The following is a 19,906-nucleotide window of genomic DNA, read 5'->3' as shown; positions in this document are numbered from 1 at the left end:
AGAGGTTTTCTAATTAAACTCTTCCAAGGCTTCAAGGCTTCAATATTCATTCATTGTTGATTAATCTACCTGCCACCTGGCCTCTTTCTATCTCTTTCAAGTTTCACCATTATTTTTATTCATTTATTTTATTATTATTACTATTATTGTGTATTTCGAACCATGGGACCCTGCTGGCCCCTAATTAATTCCCTCCATTATCTATATTCTCTGCCTCTATGAGTCTATATAAACTCCCATTGCCTTTGAAATATTTTCCACAACACCAAGTCACCAACAAATTCACATCCATCCATCTCAGAATTCAAATTTAGTTACCAAATTTCAAACTAAATTTGTGTCGAATAACCTTGTTTCTTGTAGTGATCAATCAAATATAAATTATAATGGATTCCACATTCTTGGAATACTCAAAGTCATCCGAATTCTCTTTTGAGTCTTCTTCTTCCTTCCACTCTCTAGATCATCATCAACAGTACTCCCATCATGATCATGATGATCTCTCATGGAATTACAACATGGGGTGGTTCAACTTCGATGATGAAGATCATCAGTACTACAATTATAACCAAGTAGTAGTAGCACCCCATGGGCAGCTACCCTTCAATGAGAACGACTCAGAAGAAATGCTTCTCTACGGAGTTCTGGCTGAGGCCCCTGCAGGAGATGAGCACCACTCATCTGATAACTCAATAGTCTCCCACACCAGCAGCACTGAGTCTAATAATAAAGACCTGCAGGAAGAGGTGAATTCCAACGCCACTCCTGAAGATGAGCAGGTGGTAGCGTACCGAGGGGTCCGGCGGCGGCCGTGGGGGAAGTACGCGGCGGAGATAAGAGATTCCACTCGAAACGGGGTTAGGGTTTGGCTGGGAACCTTCGACACGGCGGAGGCTGCCGCTTTGGCTTATGACCAAGCAGCATTCGCAATGCGGGGGTCTCTGGCCGTCCTCAACTTCTCACCCGACGTCGTTTATCAGTCCCTCGTGGAGATGAAGTACGGCTTCGAAGAGGGTTCGTCCCCCGTGTTGGCCTTGAAAAAAAGACACTCCATGAAAAGTAAGTCATCACCATCAACCAACAAAAAGAAGAACAAGGTAATTCACCATCATCATCATCATCATGAAGATCAGTTCAACTTGGAAAATGTGATGGTGTTGGAGGATTTAGGTGCTGACTATTTGGAGGAGCTTCTCTGTATAACTACTAGCTAGTTTATCAGTGTTAATGTTGCTCCAATTAATTAATATGATCCGTACGTGTCCCTACCTCATGATCGATACTTTATATTTTTGGACCCTTTGTTTTGTTGTTAATTTTCTCTTCTTTTTGGGTGCCACGATGGAGATATATGGTGGAAATGACGACCACTAATATCTTCTTATTTTGTAAATTTTAAGATAATGGATGGTTAATCTTCTCCTTTTATAATTATTAGTCAACAAAGACAAGATAAAGAGTCAAAAACAAAGAGCAGTACCTATGTACACCTAGTTGTTTGCCAATCTAGTAGTTTCTATATATATAATAATTGATGTCATTTATTAAGTATACGTTGAAATGGATCGACCTGGATTTTGACCGTTGGCAACAGTTATTAGTTAATTTACATGTTTTGTATGAAAACGGCTAGCTGATATATCACAACCATTTTTAATTGATAGCGAGCTAGAGATTGAACCTAACAAAATTAACAAATAATTAAGAACGTCCCTTTTAGCAATATTATACACTCCTCTCCATCTTCTTCTTTTCAATATTTAAAGACAAGCCGAATGGCCCAACTGTTTGCCAGATTACCCCTTTATCGATAACATATGGTAAAAATATAAAAACAGTACTAAGTTGACTTGGTCAAATAGGATGATTGGATGAGGATCGTCATTTTCATTATTTCTTTTAATAAATTAAGGAAATAGTTATATATTAATTACGTGTGGTAGTCGATTGGTATCTGATATGAATTAAGCGATAAAGAATCTTTTTCTTTTTTTTTGGTACAAAGGTATCGATAAAGAATCTATTTCGAGATACCCTTTGGCCACCATTTGATGAAACGTGAATTAATACATATGTATATATATATATATTATATATCATGGTGCATGTTTGATGGATGAAGGGGCCGGGATGAATATATATATAAGATGAAAACAGTAGTGAGTGAGTTATATATGCATGCATCAATCGATCTCATTCGAGGCAGACAGTGTTTGTGCTTTATACAAATTTATTAGTATTAGAGATAATTAAGTTTATATTCTTTAGAAAAATAATTTTTATATGAAAATCGGAGATATTTTAAAATTTATAAGAAAATTATTTTAATTCATAATAATTTATAAGAAAATCATTTTAATTCATAATAAAAAATTTTTCCGATTTGAAGGCTATTTCCCCTCTTACAATGTAGAATGAACTTTATAAAAACTGCATGTTAGGCTTTGTAAAGTCTTTTTAATACATATAGCAACTTACTTTTTTTCTTTGTTCCTTTTAATTTCTTCGTTATATAATTTTAAACTTTTATATGTTAAAATTAAATAATGTTAGTATAATGTAAAAATTGAACTTGAATCCAATTGACAAAAACTAGTAATTCATTAATTAATTAGCTTTAATTTGGTCAGTATACGTATGTGACGTATGTCTAATAAAAATCATATTATGGCGTACCAGATGACCAAGCCCGAGTTGCCAGGCCCATAATAAGTGTCTCTAATTTGCTTGGGCTTTGAGCCCAAGTTCACCGGTAAACAGACGCCAACTCTTCGAATTTATATACCTTTTCACAAATTCTTCTCTCCCATCTCTTACATGTAAATAGGCAGGCACCTCTGCTAGCTCTAATGGGAGGACTAGGAGTTTGTTTTTGTTGACAACAAGGTTTCAATTCGTAATGCAAGGTGGAATGAAAAACTATTTTGGTTAAAAATGTTGAGAGTAATGTGGAGCAATGTCCCACATCGGAAAACTAAGGCTTAGCATATGTGCTTATAAGTCTTGGGCCTCTCCACCCATTGCCAATTGGTTTTGGGTTGGATGCTCTAATTCTATCATGGTATCAGAGCTTGGTTATTCGCGTGTAAGGCCCAACGGCCACACGTGCTCCCACGTCACCCAATATAATTTGTTCACGTGTAAGGCTCAAAATATCGCCACACGTGCGGGGGCGTGTTGAGAGTAATGTGGAGCAATGTCCCACATCGGAAAACTAAGGCTTAGCATATGTGCTTATAAGTCTTGGGCCTCTCCACCCATTGCCAATTGGTTTTGGGTTGGATGCTCTAATTCTATCAAAAAACTCCATTATTATGTGGTTCATGCAATGCACTTGCAGGCGCAATTACGAATCATGAATCATGTAGTTGCTTGCTTGCGAGCAAACCGCTGCAAAGATGTTGGTAGCTCTACATGCTCAATTGTTCTCTGCTTCTTTCTGGCCACTTGTTCCATTTGTTGGTCCCACAAACGCTTCTTGGCATTCGCAATCATCAGCTTCTTCTTGGTCGTCCTCTTACTAGGCTTATTCCTCCCCTTGGTTTTCTTCTTCAGGACAATGCCCTTGGCAGCTTCCACAGCAGCAGCTTCAATTTCGGCCTCTTTCTCCTGCTTTGTTGCTTTCTCTTTATTCCACCGAGGCTTGAGTAGTGTGCCAATCTCTGTGGGATCCAACATAATTGTCTCAGGTGGGAGCTTATCAAGCAGAGAGTGGACTTCCCTCTCTCTTCTCTGTTTACGTGTTTCGAATGGATTTGCCACCAAGGAATCGAAGTTGGGTTCCCCAGAACCAGGAATTAGAATACTAGACCACCCCATGTCGTGCCCTATGCCTAGAACATCTTCGTAAGGTCGAAACAATAACTACTTAAGTACTACAAACGGTTTTATACTTTTTCTGGGCTGCAGCAAAGAACAACTCATTGTGCAGAAACACCACATCATGCACTGTTTCCCTAACCTGAAAATCAACAATTCGCTAATCAGCCCAATGTTCCAGTCAACAATACTGCATCACTACTCAGTATCAAAACTATAGTTTTGCTATTTTATTTCACATCATACTGCATAACATACCTGAAATTCTTTAATCAGACTCAAATTCTTCATGTCTAAAAGAGCCAGATGGCCCTTGCGTTCACCGAGTGCCATATACCGACCACTTGAGGTGAAATCCAACGTGTATGGACCGAGACCATCTGAGATAAGAGTTAAGAATCTTAAGATTAAGCAGGCCAGAAATGAACAGTGTAGACAAAATCTAATATAGAAATTTCACTGAATAATTGGATTTGGATTTGGAATTTTACAAACGAAAAGTAAGCAAGGATTCTGCTTACATGAAATAACATAGAGGTTAAGGTAGTTGCATTTATAAATAAATTGGGATATATACACACTGAAGTTGCATTTATAAATAAGGTAGTGATTGTTCTGATGTCTCATTATTGTCTCATTTATTGCCACAATAAAGACAATTTATTTATGTCTCACTAATTTTGCTGCATTTGCATAACTGATATGAGAAAGCCACACAACCAACTACACAGGACATGCAACCCCTTAACTTCAATAAGGGAAACAGTAAAGTTTCAACGAAAGATTGTGACCGAATAAACAATATCAATAAGAAAAGGTTAGGTTTCAACCAGGTAGGGAAATATCATATTGATTCCTTGAGCTTAAGATATCTACTTCATGAGCAATTGATTCTTGTTTGATCCTCCATGTCTTCTCCATGCCTTCAGGCTCCACATAACCTCCCTTACTTGGCAGAAGCCACTGATAAATTTAATCACAAATGAAAAATCATTCATATCTATTTTTACTACATGTACTAAAAGGACAGGACAAGCAACGTATCATGTAGAATATCAGCTTGTATGACATTAAACTGAATTCAGTAAATCAGAGAAAATTCTAATTCCCAAGGAAAATAAACAGTATTACACTACAACTAGATTTGACCACAATTGAACCTATAAAAAAATTAATACAAATCCAGCGCAGTACTTAAGCATGATTCTGTAAGACTTTTTTCCCTTTACTGTTATAAGAGACTGACATGACACTAAGAAAATTCACCTTCTCAGCCTTGGCAGCAACTTGTGCAGATTTAACATATTTTCTTTCTCTATCAGCAAGTTGACCCTTCAACTTTTTATCCTGCAAGCCCTGCAAACATTGGAAAAACAAGATGCAGTGAGAAGTAAACAACTAAAAGTTTCATGAAAACTTTCAAATCCTCAATGCCATACCTCCAAATTAGCTTGGCCGCCTCTAAGAAACTTCGTTACTCTCATATCTAACTCATCAAAGATCTCCTCCTGCAAATTAAGATAGTACCCATCTATTTTCTGTTTTGAAAAACGAACTACAATAGACTGGTAGACAAGATATAATTTGCTGATTTCCATATAACAAAATAAAATAAGAAAAAATTCGTACACCCGTTTGGTTAGAGGCACAATAGTGTCATGGTCTCGTTTCACACCCATCTTGCTTAATCCAGTTTTCTATCCTTAAAAAGATGACAATTATACATAAATTACTTATGATAATAGTAATAATAGTCCAAATGTTTCGTAGAGACATATTATCGAACAGCTGGTGTGCAGCTTTGGAGAATTTTAAAGATTAAAAAATACAGTGAATTTTGGCTTACCTATATAATTAGTTGTTCTTTGGGAAAGAGAGAGAGAGAGGACACTCAGCCCTTTGGATTTGATACGTCGTCTAAGACAGATAATCAGATATACAGAATACAGGTGGAGTGACGATTCCGACAAAAGCTTTGAAATTTTCCGACAGAGAACCAAAAAAAATGTTAGGGTTTACTAAAAGCAGAAGAACTTCACTGTCACGGTAGGGTTTAGTATCAGACTATAGACTAGCAGTGAGCCAGTGCTTAGTAATAGAGGTTTACTTAAAATAAATAAATAAAAGCAAAGGTTGGGCTCATGGGGCGGGCCCAAACTCGCAAGCATGAGCGAGTTAAAAGAAAGCCCATCGTACGGTAAAAAATAGTATTAAATTAAGAAAAACTTAGAGTCTAATTTTTTTTTTTATGAATTTTTCTTAAACTAAGATTGGTAGTCATTTAGAATTTTTAATTAAGTCTCATGCAACCTCTACAAAACTCACTCTATACCTTAGAAGGGAAAATACTCTTCAAATCGAAAAAAATACCCTTCAAATCGGGGATAATTTTATTATAAATTAAAAAGATTTTCTTATAAATTAAAAGAACTTTATTATGAGTTAAAAAAAATTTCTTATAAATTAAATGACTTTATTATTATAAATTAAAAAAAAATTTATAAATTTTAAAACACCCCGATCTCTATCTAAAAATTATTTTTCCAAAAAATCCAAGGTTAATTATCTCTTAAGTTAATCCCTTATTTGAAAGGTATCAAGCGTTTCATAGATTTTTTTTTTCTTTGTTTGCTTAATTGTTGGCAGCTCTCATACAGTCATACTTACATTCAATTTTAACAGCGAAAAACTCAAAAATTGAAAAAAAAAACCGCAACTCTTCCTTGCCGTCTATATATTAATAATGTGCCCCTGTTTCTTTTTGACTCTGTCTTTTCATTGACAAGTAAGAATTAATCTTTTTACCTAGTGTATGTAAATAACCTGAATCCAGTTAACAGAAAATAGTTTTTTATTATATCCCAACTGGAAGGGAAAAAAAAATCTCTTTAATTTGGAGATGTTTTGTTTGATGATATCTAAAAGCTGGGAATCCTTTTGGGTTGCCAAAACTTCATCCATATTATATATGTGTTCCATAGAGTATACAATAAATAGAGCTAGCATCACCTTAATTATAATTGTTATGTACAAGCATGCATGAACACTCGTAGTTATATAACTAACACCCTTTATTTATAATTTAATTGAAAAGTGAGCTAGAAATTAGTAGAATCAAGTACTACATGCATGGCTAACAACAATTCAAAATCTGTTTATTACCTGTTTCACTTTGTAATGTTTATTACGTTCATCCTCTTTGTACTCTTACTTACGTTCATCGCTATAAATCCTATTGGTAAAGACAGATCACATTAATTACTTCATATATAGATTTCATACTTTTATTAATAATTTTGATTTTATCTCTCTTCTCTTCCTCTTTTGTTTATTTTTTATCTTTAATTAATGACAATTAATGTAGGAGAAGAAGGATCATGTGGGTCATTAAGCAACACATGGCATGGGAGATGTAGATGGCCTCCACACTGTGACAAGCATTGTCAAGATAAAGAAGACGCAATTTCTGGAGATTGTGTTCATGGCAAATGCATGTGCTATCGCTCATCATGTAATTAACCAGTTAATTACGAGCTAGCATTGCCGGCCTAATTAAATAATCTACTATCTATATATATATATATATTCTATTCTATTACAAATTAATTGGGGAGATTAATTCCTCATATTGCTTCCTAAATTGTGTTCAATTAATAAATCGGCCTACAATTATTGTACCTTCATCCTAGTTAAATAAATACAACTTTTTTTTTTTTGTAGGCTGGGGTGTACAGCTTTGATTAAATAAATAAAAAATTATTTACGTATATAATAAAATAGTACAAACGAATTTTACAAGACTTTTACATATGGACGACGATCGATGTTTATTTGTGGAAGCAGTTGAATTGTATCAATATATCTAGTTCTAATTAGATAGTTGATTGAGAAGAAAATGCATTGTATAATTATATATTAAACTAAATTAATATTTGTGATGTTTTTGTAATATTTTTGCATTGAGAAAGTAGATTGGCCGGAGAAAGTAATTAACATTGTCTTTTCATTATTAGAGAGTGTCTAAAATTAAATATGCCCCGATGCCATTTTCAACAGTACTATATATAGTTGTTTGACTAAACATTTTGTTCTTAATTACTAGGAGTTAATATATATTTTATGAATATATATATATATTTAACACAAGCTTTTATTAATTTGCAACAGAAAAAATGGTGTTAGTAAACACTTGAACCCAATCGATAAAAACTATCAAGTATTAATTGATATATTTTATTAGCTTCCATCGAGATCTGAAGGGAAAATAAATATTTTTTAATTAGTTAGTCGATCGAACTGCAAGCTTTGGAGGCATTATATATATATATATATATATGTATATATAAAGATGCTAATTGAATGTATATTATTATTAATTCCTTCCTACCCTTTATACATTCATAATTGCTATACATCCTTTATTTATTTTTTATTTCAGTCGAATTACACTTACCGATCAGAAAGATCAAATATATATATATAAGTACGTAATTTAGATTGATTAATGGGTTTAGCTTCAAAATCTCTCTACCTCCTTATAATCTTCTTTATTACGTTGATGGTCTTCTTCACAAATGTAAAAGGTACGTTACGTATAATTACTTCACAGTTTTGTTTACGTTGATATATATATATAGATATATATAGATATATCTATTATTTTCGATCTTTAATGAGTGATTAATGTCTTATATAATTAATATGTATTAGTTAATTGTGATCAAATATACATATATAGGATTAGGTGGCGGATGTGATTGGTATTATAGCAGCACATGGCATGGGAGATGTAGATGGTCACCTCACTGTGAGAAGAAATGTGTACAAAGGGAGAGCGCGGTTGGTGGAGTTTGTCACCATGGTAAATGCATTTGCTTTCTCAACTTCAATTGTGATTAGCATTTAACATAGTTCGCTAAAAAAGAGGTGTCTTGTTATTACAAATCGGCATGAAGATTCCTCCACTTGCTGCGAAAATGTGTACAGCTATAGCCCCAGTTTGTGTTAAATGCTAATTGGGGATTTTTTTTTGGTGGAGTGTGTATTTTATTTTATTTGTTGAATTAATTGGGTAGTTGAATTATGAGTTTAGTAAATAAATAGTCAGACCTTTTGAATTGGACTAATTTATTTTTTGGACTAGAATTTAATTTTTTTCATTAGTCACCATAAGATTTATAAAGCAGGTTATAAATCCGAACAAGCACATTAAATATTTTTAGCTTGAGAAAGAAAAAAAAATTAGGGAAACTAGGAGAGAGAGAGAGAGAGAGAGAGAGAGAGAGAGAGAGAGAGAATTGAACCGTGAAATGGGGTGGCCACGCCATAACATGCATACAGAGAAATGGGGAGTACTACTACACATGAACCATAATTAATAAAAATTAAGATGGATTAAGAACTGTTGAGAGAATTGAAATCTCACATTGAAGATATGAGGGTCTTACTAGTGGTTTATAAGGATTTAGACTACTCCTTCCATTGCCAATTAGTTTTGAGATGAATGCCTAGATTTCTTCATGGTATCAGAGCAGCTTATCTACGTGATGCGTCTAACGGCCACATGCACTTTCACGTCATCCAATATAAATTGTTCACGTGTTAGGCTTAAATGACGCCACATGTGTGGGGGCGTATTGAGAGAAATCTCACATTGAAAATGTGAGGGCCTTGCTAATGACTTATAAGGATTTGGGCTACTTCTTCCATTGCCGATTAGTTTTAAAATGGATGCCTAAATTTCTTCAAGAACATGGCCAGCTTAATTAATTTGGTGGCGGGGAAGGGAACCTCTGCGGTGGCGGTGGTGAGTGATAAATTGGACCATTGGACTTGGGTGGTGGCGGCGGTGATCTACGCTGGACCCTTTTGGACACTACTTTCAATTCATCCATGTAAAGGCCAGAAAAGCCTCTAGAGGCCTGAACCATGTAATTACTAGACTGCTGCTGCGATATTAGCAGTCCATAAATCAACAAGACAGTTAGCAAACTTGAATTCGCATCCATTTTTGTACCCTTCACTATATTTCAGTAAAGATGTGAGATCTTAGTGCTGTTTTTATAGCCAGTAATTATGTTTATCTTCTATAATCTAGCAGACAAGTTGGTCATTTGGCAAAAAAAGTAGTCCAAGTCTTTGTACATAATTAATTACAGTAGTCGTATTTATTTTGTGCCAATGCATAAAGTCCTCGAGAGGAAGTTTAATTAATCTTTTGATTCTTTTATATATTGTTAGATTGAGATTAGACTTTAAAGCCTTAGAGGGAGGGGAGACTTTGACAATTGACATGGCTCATTTTTTTGACTAATCAACAACTTAGACTAACAAATCCCCAACAACTTCCCATGTGGGTTCGTCTCAGTAGTCGATCGAAGCCTAAAATAATAAAAAGGCTGAAAAGAATCTGCCACTAAGCGGTTTGGACCAATTGGGCAGCCCAACAAATTAGAATAAGCCGGGTTGGGATGAAGGACCGATCAGCTAGTTAAGAGTCAGGAGTAATTTTTATGTGTATAATTGTAACACACTGTTATGTAGTGTAAATGGTTATACATAATAATTTTTCCGGATAGTGTGTAAAAATGAGATGGAGTAAGTACATAATATCATCAAACTATTTAAAAGTTGATAGCATTATAGCAAAAGGGTAGGTGGAATATTAAAGCCAATTGATATATAATAAAAACTAAATAGTGATGTATGAGAGAGTAAATGAGTCAGGAATTAGGTGCAGCATTGATTATTAATTGATAAAGATGGAGGAGATATCTTTGTTTGTGCTATGACGACAGTGGTGGTGATGTTGGTGATGCTGGAGGGGGTGGTGATGGTGGCGGTGGCATTGGCGGTGGCGGTGGTGATGTTGATGATGGCTGTGATGATGCTGGTGGAGAAGACAGTGGCTCTGGTGGCTCTGGTGGCTCTGGTGGAGGGAGTTGCTTCTGGAAATGTCTAGTACCAGCATTGAGCATAGGAGGCGGCGGTGGAGACTTGTCAACCCTATGAATATTATAGGGTAACACACTATTAACATTTGCTGCAGCTTCTAATTCAGAGGCCTTGCCCGCCCTGAATTGAAATAACATTAATGCCAACAAATATGGAACAATAGTAACACCCATTTGTTGGATTTTTTGCAACTCTGTTAGAGTGGAGTATATATAACTAATATCTATCGTTTGCTTACTGGAGTACTGGTCTATATAGCATATATACAAGACGATATTTGTCATAGAAATAAAGCTACTTGTCAAATTATATATATCATGTGGTTCATATGATCCAATGTTATATATATTTTCGATGGGTACAAGGTCGATGGGTACACATATATCACATGATACTCTGATACTGATACACAACTAACCATACACTGCTCAATAACTTTTGTTTTGTTGTTGCTGATTCTATCATCCTGGATACTCCACTCATACACATGTTTAGTAAACTTGATTCAAATTCCGATGTAATTCAATCAAAAAAGTTCTACTTAATAGTTAAACATATTGGATTCACTTAAAATTTGACATGAATAACTAAATTGGTGTTAAAAGACGAAATTCTATAAGTTACTGAATAGTTTAAGAAATTAAGAATCACTAATTTTATCAGTGTCAAATTATCCTACCCCATAAACTCCCATAATTTTAACTTTTTTGGTTGCTGCAAATGCATATATATTTGCAGCAAATTCTTGACTAATTAGGACTGTTTGCCTTTGTTATGTTATAAGGGAAAGTTGGTAACTTTCAAGTATGGACGTAGGACACAACTGAGAGGAGAAAAGATAAAATTCCAGTTTTCGTTTGGGGGGGTTAAATGGTGTGGTAGATGAAAGAAACTTGAGAGTGGGATCATATTCCCACTCAATGTGCCCTTATTTTCTTCACAAAACGCACAGAATCTAACAAGCACACTTCATACAGCACAATCGACTAAAGAGAGTTTCCAGCATCATGAAGCACAAGACTTTAGAAGAAGATGATCAATCAAGCAATTACATGCCTACTAAGATTGAAAGAAGGAACTTTGTCTGCATAACAGTGGCAGAGGTGAATATAAACTTTTTCTTTGTTTACCTCCAACACCTAGCTAGAAAACTGATTTAGTGGCAAAACTTACAATATGTGTTGACCTTGAATATGAGGCTAAAGGTATCAGATGGCATCAGGACTATGTTGAGTGAAGGCATAGAAACCAACATAGCCTCGAACCTCTAATTCTCTAAATGTCATATTGACCCATCAAGTGTTACAATTTATAGGTTTATTGAGTCATGACAAACAAAACGAACCATATTCTTTGGAAGAAGAACGAAATTCAAGAAGAATGATACAGCTTAATTAAGCATTCAAATGTGACTTATTTGCTCTTTGTTATTTGATGTCAAAGCCCCCTCAGTAGAGCTCTCACTGAAGTTAGTGGATATATGGCGTTTTATCCTCTTCCAAAGATCCACTCTAATAGGAGGGAAGGTAATAAAACAGCTCATGTATTGGCAAAGCATGCACTCTCTGTGCATGGTTTCCACGTCTGGCTAGCTGCTGATCATTGCCAAGAATACATGAAAAATCATGATGGCTTCAGCCCTCTCAATGCTGCAGCAAAAATCTAAATTTCATTCACAAAGTTTCCAGGTCAGGCAATTCACAAATGGCTATAACCTCCAGCAATTCACAGTAATATATCAAGTGTTTCAACATATGCATAACCAGCGCCATTTATCACCATGTTTAAATTTTAATGCATCCTGATTGGGTATGATACAAATTAGGAAACTAGAGTGAGCCCATGCTATTCTCAAAAAAAAAAAAAAGAGTGAGCCTATGCTTAAAAATACCACATCTGACAAATATCCATTGAAACCGCCTTTTTTCCTATTGATTGAGGAAGGTCTTTTTCTTTTCAACCATTATGTTTTCAGGCAATTGAATTCTCACCAATGTTTGCATTACTCAAGCGGACAGTCTCGCTTCCGCTTCATGTGCTCCCCTCTAGGCAGAATGCTCCCCTAGCGATGCATTTTTTTTAAACCAAGTGTAAGAATAATCTAATATACTTCCATGTTCACTCCACAACCAGATATATTTCTATGCAGACTTATAATGGCCCTGATTAAAATGGGTCAACCTCAACTCAAATAAGACATACATATAGAACAGAGCACATTTTGCACTACAAGCAATTAAATTATATAAAAGTAACAATATGGTCGTAAGGCAGGTGAAGAACGAATCAAAAACCAAGTAAAGACTCAAAACCAACTAGATTAACTCGACACACAATTCTCATAATGGATAGCCATGTGTACATGCACTTAGAAGAAACTTCATACCTTAGAAGGCGCACCACGATGAGGTCTCAAACCTCCAGAAGAAGGTTGATCGTTGCTGCCGGTTCCCTCATACTTAAGGTGACTTATTTGCTCTTTGTTATTTGATGCCGAAACCCCCTCAGTAGAGCTCTCACTGAAGTTTGCGGATGGCGATTTATCCTCTTCAAAAGATTCGCTCTTTATTGGAACTGTCCTTGGAGATTTCTCTGTACTATTTTGGGTGGTAGTTTGGGAAGTTTGAACTTTTTTGGAGAACTGTGTAGCTGCTGCTCGTGCACCAGCTATGGCCGCATCAAGACTCGAGGATCTCTCCACTTCAGATGTTCTAGATTCATGGACATGTGTAGAGATAGATCCTGGTTTCAAGGAAAATGGATCTTGTGGATTTGGAAGCGGAAACTTTACTGGAAGGGGACCTTTAACTGGGGTAAGACCTCTAACAGCACCTTCATATATCTGATACAGGTAAATAAGTTAGGTCCACTCTACAATACACACTCAGAAAAAGAGAGAGAGAGAGAGAGAGAGAGAGAGAGAGAGAGAGAGAGAGAGAGAGAGAGAGTAAATTTTGGTAGACATATGCACCTTCTTTTCCAAATTATAGACACCTTGGTACCCACGCATCTCAAACGGAATTAACAGTTTCTGCATTGACCGAATAAAGAAAATCTTAATGAGATATAATGTCTACTTCTTCAAATCATACAAGTAGCCATAAATGGATCAGTGTGAAAATAAACACCTGTGGCTGCTCACAAAGCCAGCACATATCAGTTTGTGCTTCCAGCCTCACCTGCATAGGAAAGAAAACAATCTAAGCTTAGTTTACAGTCTTGACACCCATGAAATCATCACCTTGCTATATTAAGAAATCAAAAAGGTCAAGAAAATGAGCAGCCCACCCCTTCAGGTACCATCTCCCAGCATGCTAGTTCTTCACGTCTAACACATCCAACCACTTCGACACACCCTATCTCATAGATGAAACCATAATTTGTCAAAATTTGTGTTTGCTTGTGTGTGTGTGTGTGGAGAGAGAGAGAGAGAGAGAGAGAGAGAGAGAGAGAGAGAGAGAGAGAGAGAGAGAGAGGAAAAACACATTATGCAGAGAAACTTAAGATTTTTTTAATTATAATTAGGGAATTTATTAGCAAAACAGGGAGTCATAAACCATGCACACAAGATGCCTACAAGAGGAAAACCACCTAAGAAAACAAGCAACAAAAATGTAAAAGTTAAAAGTAAAATAAAAAAGGTTGAAACCAATACTGTCATCCAAGCATTCCAACCCAATCCCCAACCTACGCTCTGGATAAAAACATAAAGAAGAAACCTTAGAAGTAATTTGACTGCCCACCCTCCCGCCAAAAAGAAGAGAGAGATAAAAAACAGAGGCTCAAAAACATATTTGAGTAAAGAGACTTCAAACTTTAGCTGCAAAAGTTTCTAAGATGGCATACATTCCTGAGCTTGATAATTGATTGGCATGAAAATAGGTTTTAACTTCACTGGCTTCCAATCACTTAAGCTCTTACAACTTGGTTTTAATGGAATTGTAGAAGAACCTTAGTCCAAAGACTTGAAAAAAAAAAGAAACTACTTGAACCAGCCCCTTCAAAATCCTACACCACACACAAAGAAACATGCATTACAGAAAGTACCAAACTTTGAATACCTAAAAGTCTTGAAACTGGATAATGTTCTGGAAATTGAAGATCAGTGACTCCATTCACTGCATAAATTTCCCTGTAGAAGTCCTCCATTGCTTTGATTGTAGCCTCATCAGGAACCTTACTAGCAGCATGAATCCAAAGACGGCCTTCAAAAGACAAATTCAAGGCGTTAGAAAAAGGCTCATCCACGGTCCAAAATTAGAATATTGAGGATTATAATCATGATAACAATAACAAGTACTACAACAAAAGTAGATCAAAATTGAGAGAACAAAACATTAATGACACTAATACCGAATGATCCCACATTCAATCTTTTCTTTTTCATGGACATATTAAGTAGTTAAGCAAATAATCAAGTTTTTGGCTCAAAAACAAACACTTAAAAATTAAAAATTTGCAGCATACTTAAAATTCTGCCTGTTCAGTTCCCAAGTAACAAAAATTCCAACACTCAATAATCTCAGTCTCTCGTTTTTCCCCTACTTTCCCAGTACCACATTCTCGAAGTCTAATACTTTCATGGCAAAGAACATGAGACTAAACCAAATGGGTATTGAAATTTTGAATTAAATTCACAGAATTTAAAGTTTCAAACCTCTAATAGGAGCAGGCCATGACCTGCCCTCGATGCGCTTGACACCATAAATCAGCAGAGAAGCCCATGGCTGGTGCATAGTCAAACATGGGTTTCTGTAATTCCCAGAAGAATGTCCAACTCGTCCTCCTCCTCTCATCTGTGTTTCTTCAGATGGGTCTCTGGGATGGGGATCTTCTGGCCGCTGTTTGTTTCCCGAGAAATCTCAGAGAAAGGTTTTTTTCCTGAAAGAATTGTTTTGAGAGTCAATAATTGGAAAGTCCTGTTTTAGGAAGGGGAACCTTGTAGCTGTTCTGTTTAAGTGGGAATCACACGTACGGGTTTTTATGTGTCTCCAGTTTTGGGTTTCGGTTTTTACCTTACTTGAAAGTTGAAATGGAAACATTATTTGTGTTGGATTTCATTCAATGAAAAGATTACAATCATTATATTTACCAAAACAAAATTACAATCATTGCATTCATTAAATAATTATTTACGATTTTCATGCCACATAATTATATTTGAAAAACCATTTACTATAATTATCAAGTTTTAATGCAATATATTATTGTAATCCCTTGTTTGGTTCGCAAAATTAGTTTTTGAAGAATATCATACTCATGGGGGATGAGAGTGAAATCTCATTTAAGTATTTGGAAATGCTAGGAACGGGTAACCATTAAATTATTAGCAATGAAGTAATGTGAATTAAAATTTGTTTTCCAATAATATTCTCATTTATTATATTTAAAATAATATTTTAATTTTTAGTGGGATTATTGGATAATAAAGACGTATAATAAATGTTTTCACAAGTGATGAAAATGGTAATTTCGAAAAGCCTCAAGTGATGGAAATACTCCAATAAAAGGTAATACACTTTTATGAGTATGTTTATTAAACATAAGAATGAAATTTTATAATCATTCACAAATCACAAATTTGCGAACCAAATAAGTCTTAGTTTTTTGAAATGTTAATCTGGCAAGTAAATCTAATTAAATTTAGTAAGATAGGATGATATGTGTGTATATTTGAAATTAGATAATTACAAAAAAGCAAATGTCAACAAAACAAATTTATTATCTCAAGAAAGGTATTTACTTTCCAGCCATTTATAGTTGTTTTTTTGGTCGAATCATTCATCATACAACTCAGGGAATGTTGAGAGGGGATGACACCCTGCTCAGAGCCCCAAAGAGAGAAAAAGCAACCATCTAAACTAACAGACCCAAGCCATTTATAGTTGTATACCGTCCAATTCCAAATGAAGAGTAAAAAGAACAAAAAGTAGCAGCAAACTTGGAATCGCATCCATTTTTTTACCCTTCACTATTTCAGTAACTATATGAGATCTTAGTGCTGTTTTTATAGCCAGTAAATATGTTTGGCCAAATTAGAATAAGTTGGGTTGGGATGACGGACCACGTGCCCAATGATAAGTGATCCAATTGGGAGTTCAAATGCATCATATCGAGAGTCTTTCATGGGGCAAACCCTACGAGGCATGCCCCCATTGGAAGCTAAATCCATCATATCAGCTAACTACGAGTCAAGATTTCAGATGGAAAGAGAAAGTAAGTGCATAATATCATCCAACTTCACTGGCTTCCAATCACTTAGGATCTTTAAACTCGGTTTTAATGGAATTGTAGAAATGTAGAATAAACTTAATTCAAAGACTTGAAAAAAAAAAAAAACACTACTTGAACCAGCCCACTCAAAATCCTACACCACACACAAAGAAACATGCATTACAAAAAGTACCAAACTTTGAACCTAAAAGTCTTGAAACTGAATAATGTTCTGGAAATTGAAGATCAGTGACTCCATTCACTGCATAAATTTCCCTGTGCAACTCCTCCATTGATTTGATTGTATCCTCATCAGGAACTAAGCTAGGGGCATGAATCCAAAGACGGCCTTCAAAAGACAAATTCAAGGCATTAGAAAAAGGTTCATCCCAAGTCCAAAATAATAATAATGAGGATTATAATCATAACAACTACTACAACAAAGTAAATCAGAATTGAAGGAAACAAAACATTAATAACACTAATACTGGATGATCCCACATTCACTCTTTTCTTTTTCATGTGGACATATTAAGTAGTTAAGCAAATAATTAGGTTTTTTTGCTAAATCCATTGGAAGCTATGAGGCATGCATTCCCCCATTGAAAGCTAAATCCATCATATCAGCTAACTACAAGTCAAGAATTGAGATGGAAAGAGGGAGTAAGTGCATAATATCATCCAACTATTTAAAAGCTGAAGTCATGGTTGGTACGTAACATGTAACTCTTTTTTTTTTTTTTTGGGATAAACAAAAATGTATTCAAGAAACAGAAACTATACAAACCCAGCAGAGAAATCTGAGACAGAGACACAACATCAAGCCTGCTGGTCCCATAGTGGCCAATTGGCTTCATGCTATATAGCTAAAGTCAAATGGTCCTTGGTTCGACTGGCACAGCGTTCGTGAGTAAATTCGGACACAACATGAAGCCTAACAAGCAGGCAAGACAACCAACAACAAAATGCCAAAGCCTCAGGACAAACCATCCCCAAAAGCATCAAACAAACAGAAAAACCAACAGCAAACCTCTAATCACAAGAAATATTCCACTCACGCAAGATGCATGGGATCGTTGGAAGAAGAGTGAGCAATATTTAAAGAACACAATCTGAGTCTGGTAGTGGAGATGATAACTTTAAGAACCTTAGCAGCAGGTTAACAAATATTCTTGAATCTATAGTTGTTCCTCTCTCTCCAAATAAAATAAACAGTGGCAGCTAGAGACAACCTCAATACGTAGTGTCCCATCCCATGTGTTTGCTACCTATCCAATAATTAGGTGATTTATTATGTCTCTGGGAATATGAGAGACAGAAATAAAAGACAGTTTATGGGTTTAACTTGTGGCTTGTGAGGGCTGGACAGGTCACTATCTATAGTCTGCATGAACGAAGCCAGGGAGAAGTTTTGTTTAGATTCCTAATGAAGAAATAACCTTATCATATTTTCCAATAATATTCCCACACTTTCATCACAAATTTTCTATGGAAATTAAGTCCTTACAAGCACACCTAATACAGAACTAGCAATTGAAAATGCTATATTCTGTACCTAATGTCAAAAGCCGAAAACCTATTCCAAAGCTATAACATGCATGGAACCTATTCCATAGCCACTGACTCCAGCTCATTAACTAAAGACACTAACCTGTCTTTATTCATGTCACAAAACCTGTATGGCATATACTACCAGGGCAGAAATATGAGAGACAGAGAGGGGAGAACACAATCCATAAACAGTCTGGGCTTAAGCTTAACAGCATATCCATTATTCACCAACACCTTGTATGGTTGCAGACCTGTAGTCTCCTACTTCTTAAAGGGTTTATTCTTCCTGCTTCCGATGCTGGATCCTTCTCTAATCTTAATCTTAGGGCGATTAACAAAATATGAGAACAATCTTTAGAATTACTTATTTCCTTGTTTCATAAACAACTGTTCTGGAGGCAACCTTCCCACTGCCAACATTGGAGGACATAGCTGTGATCTTGATTTTGGTCCGGTTAAGGTAATCAGAAAATGCATCATTGTTATCCAGACCTGATGTCTTATTATCTCTCTTAACTTCTGGTTCCATGCTGGCCTTGGGCATTTGTGCCATTCCAGTCGGTGAGGCTTCAGCTCCAGACCCATTTGCTAGTTTGATCTGGATATAATTAGAATAGAAAGGATGATCATGGGTTGATGGTGAAGTGCTTGGGGAAGCAGAGGCAGGAATTAGGTCTTGTTTGTGGTCTGGAGGATGATTTGTTTGAGAAGTTGGCAGAGAATGCTGAAGATCTTCTCCCACACACTCTTGGAGTTTGAGTCATCATGACTATTTTCCATTGATGTGTAAGAAAGTTAAGAAACTGAAAGGGAGCAAGCCCTGGGAATATGAGAGACAGGATTTAAAGACAGTTTATGGGGTTAACTTGTGATTTGTGAGGGCTGGAGAGGTCACTATTTATAGTGTGCATGACCAAAGCTAGGAGGAAGGTTGGTTAGAATCCTAATGAGAGAAGAACCTTCTCATTTTCTCCAACAATATTCCCACTTTTTCTTGACAAATTTTCTTCCGAAATTAAGACCTTACAAGCACACCTAATAATGCACTGGCAATTGAAAATGTTAATTCTCTACTTAATGTCAAAAACTGAAAACCTATTCCATAGCTATAAGCCTATAACATGCATGGAACCTATTCCATAGCCAATGACCCCAGCTCATTAGCTAAAGACATTAACCTGTCTTTATTCGTGTCACAGAACTTGTATGGCATATAACAAAATCCATAAACAGTCTGGGCTTAAGCTCAATAGCTTATCCATTATTCACCAACACCTTGTATGGTTGCAGACTGTAGTCTCCTACTTGTTTATTCTTCCTGCTTTCGATGCTGGATCCCTTTCTAATCTTAATCTTAGGGCGATTAACA

General features: G+C 35.7%; 1 protein-coding gene and 3 pseudogenes across 6 annotated transcripts; 1 reads left to right on the top strand and 3 right to left on the bottom strand.

The window, feature by feature from the left end:
- The first annotated feature begins 264 nt into the window (after positions 1-264).
- Positions 265-1,550, top strand: LOC147280765 (ethylene-response factor C3 pseudogene; annotated as a pseudogene).
- Positions 1,551-3,360: 1,810 nt separating this feature from the next.
- LOC147280764 (putative U3 small nucleolar RNA-associated protein 7) lies at positions 3,361-5,498 on the bottom strand (annotated as a pseudogene). Its single transcript, XR_015123043.1, has 6 exons — positions 5,451-5,498; positions 5,259-5,327; positions 5,086-5,175; positions 4,650-4,782; positions 4,078-4,199; positions 3,361-3,961 (listed from the first exon to the last, which is right to left on the bottom strand). The product of XR_015123043.1 is annotated as a putative U3 small nucleolar RNA-associated protein 7 (transcript).
- A 6,487-nt stretch (positions 5,499-11,985) lies between these two features.
- On the bottom strand, positions 11,986-15,699 carry LOC147280763 (RNA-binding ASCH domain protein). 5 transcript variants are annotated; one of them, XM_086247992.1, is made up of 8 exons: positions 15,431-15,699; positions 14,835-14,978; positions 14,062-14,129; positions 13,902-13,952; positions 13,745-13,804; positions 13,160-13,615; positions 12,765-12,835; positions 12,013-12,422 (listed from the first exon to the last, which is right to left on the bottom strand). In XM_086247992.1, exons 1-7 carry the CDS (start codon positions 15,567-15,569, stop codon positions 12,776-12,778), a joined length of 978 nt encoding a protein of 325 aa, XP_086104118.1. In that variant the 5' UTR covers positions 15,570-15,699; the 3' UTR covers positions 12,013-12,422; positions 12,765-12,775. The 5 variants fall into 5 exon arrangements, with proteins under 5 accessions (XP_086104117.1, XP_086104118.1, XP_086104120.1 ...); XM_086247993.1 differs by having other exon boundaries at positions 12,398-12,435; XM_086247991.1 differs by having other exon boundaries at positions 11,986-12,835.
- A 3,099-nt stretch (positions 15,700-18,798) lies between these two features.
- On the bottom strand, positions 18,799-19,317 carry LOC147280762 (uncharacterized; annotated as a pseudogene).
- Positions 19,318-19,906: the final 589 nt, after the last annotated feature.

Source organism: Dryas octopetala, chromosome 6 (genome assembly GCF_963921425.1).
Source record: "Dryas octopetala chromosome 6, drDryOcto1.1, whole genome shotgun sequence".
NCBI classification, from domain to species: Eukaryota; Viridiplantae; Streptophyta; class Magnoliopsida; order Rosales; family Rosaceae; genus Dryas; species Dryas octopetala.
The sequence above is the reverse complement of the archived record's forward strand: the minus strand, read 5'-3'. Positions and strand labels throughout refer to the sequence as shown.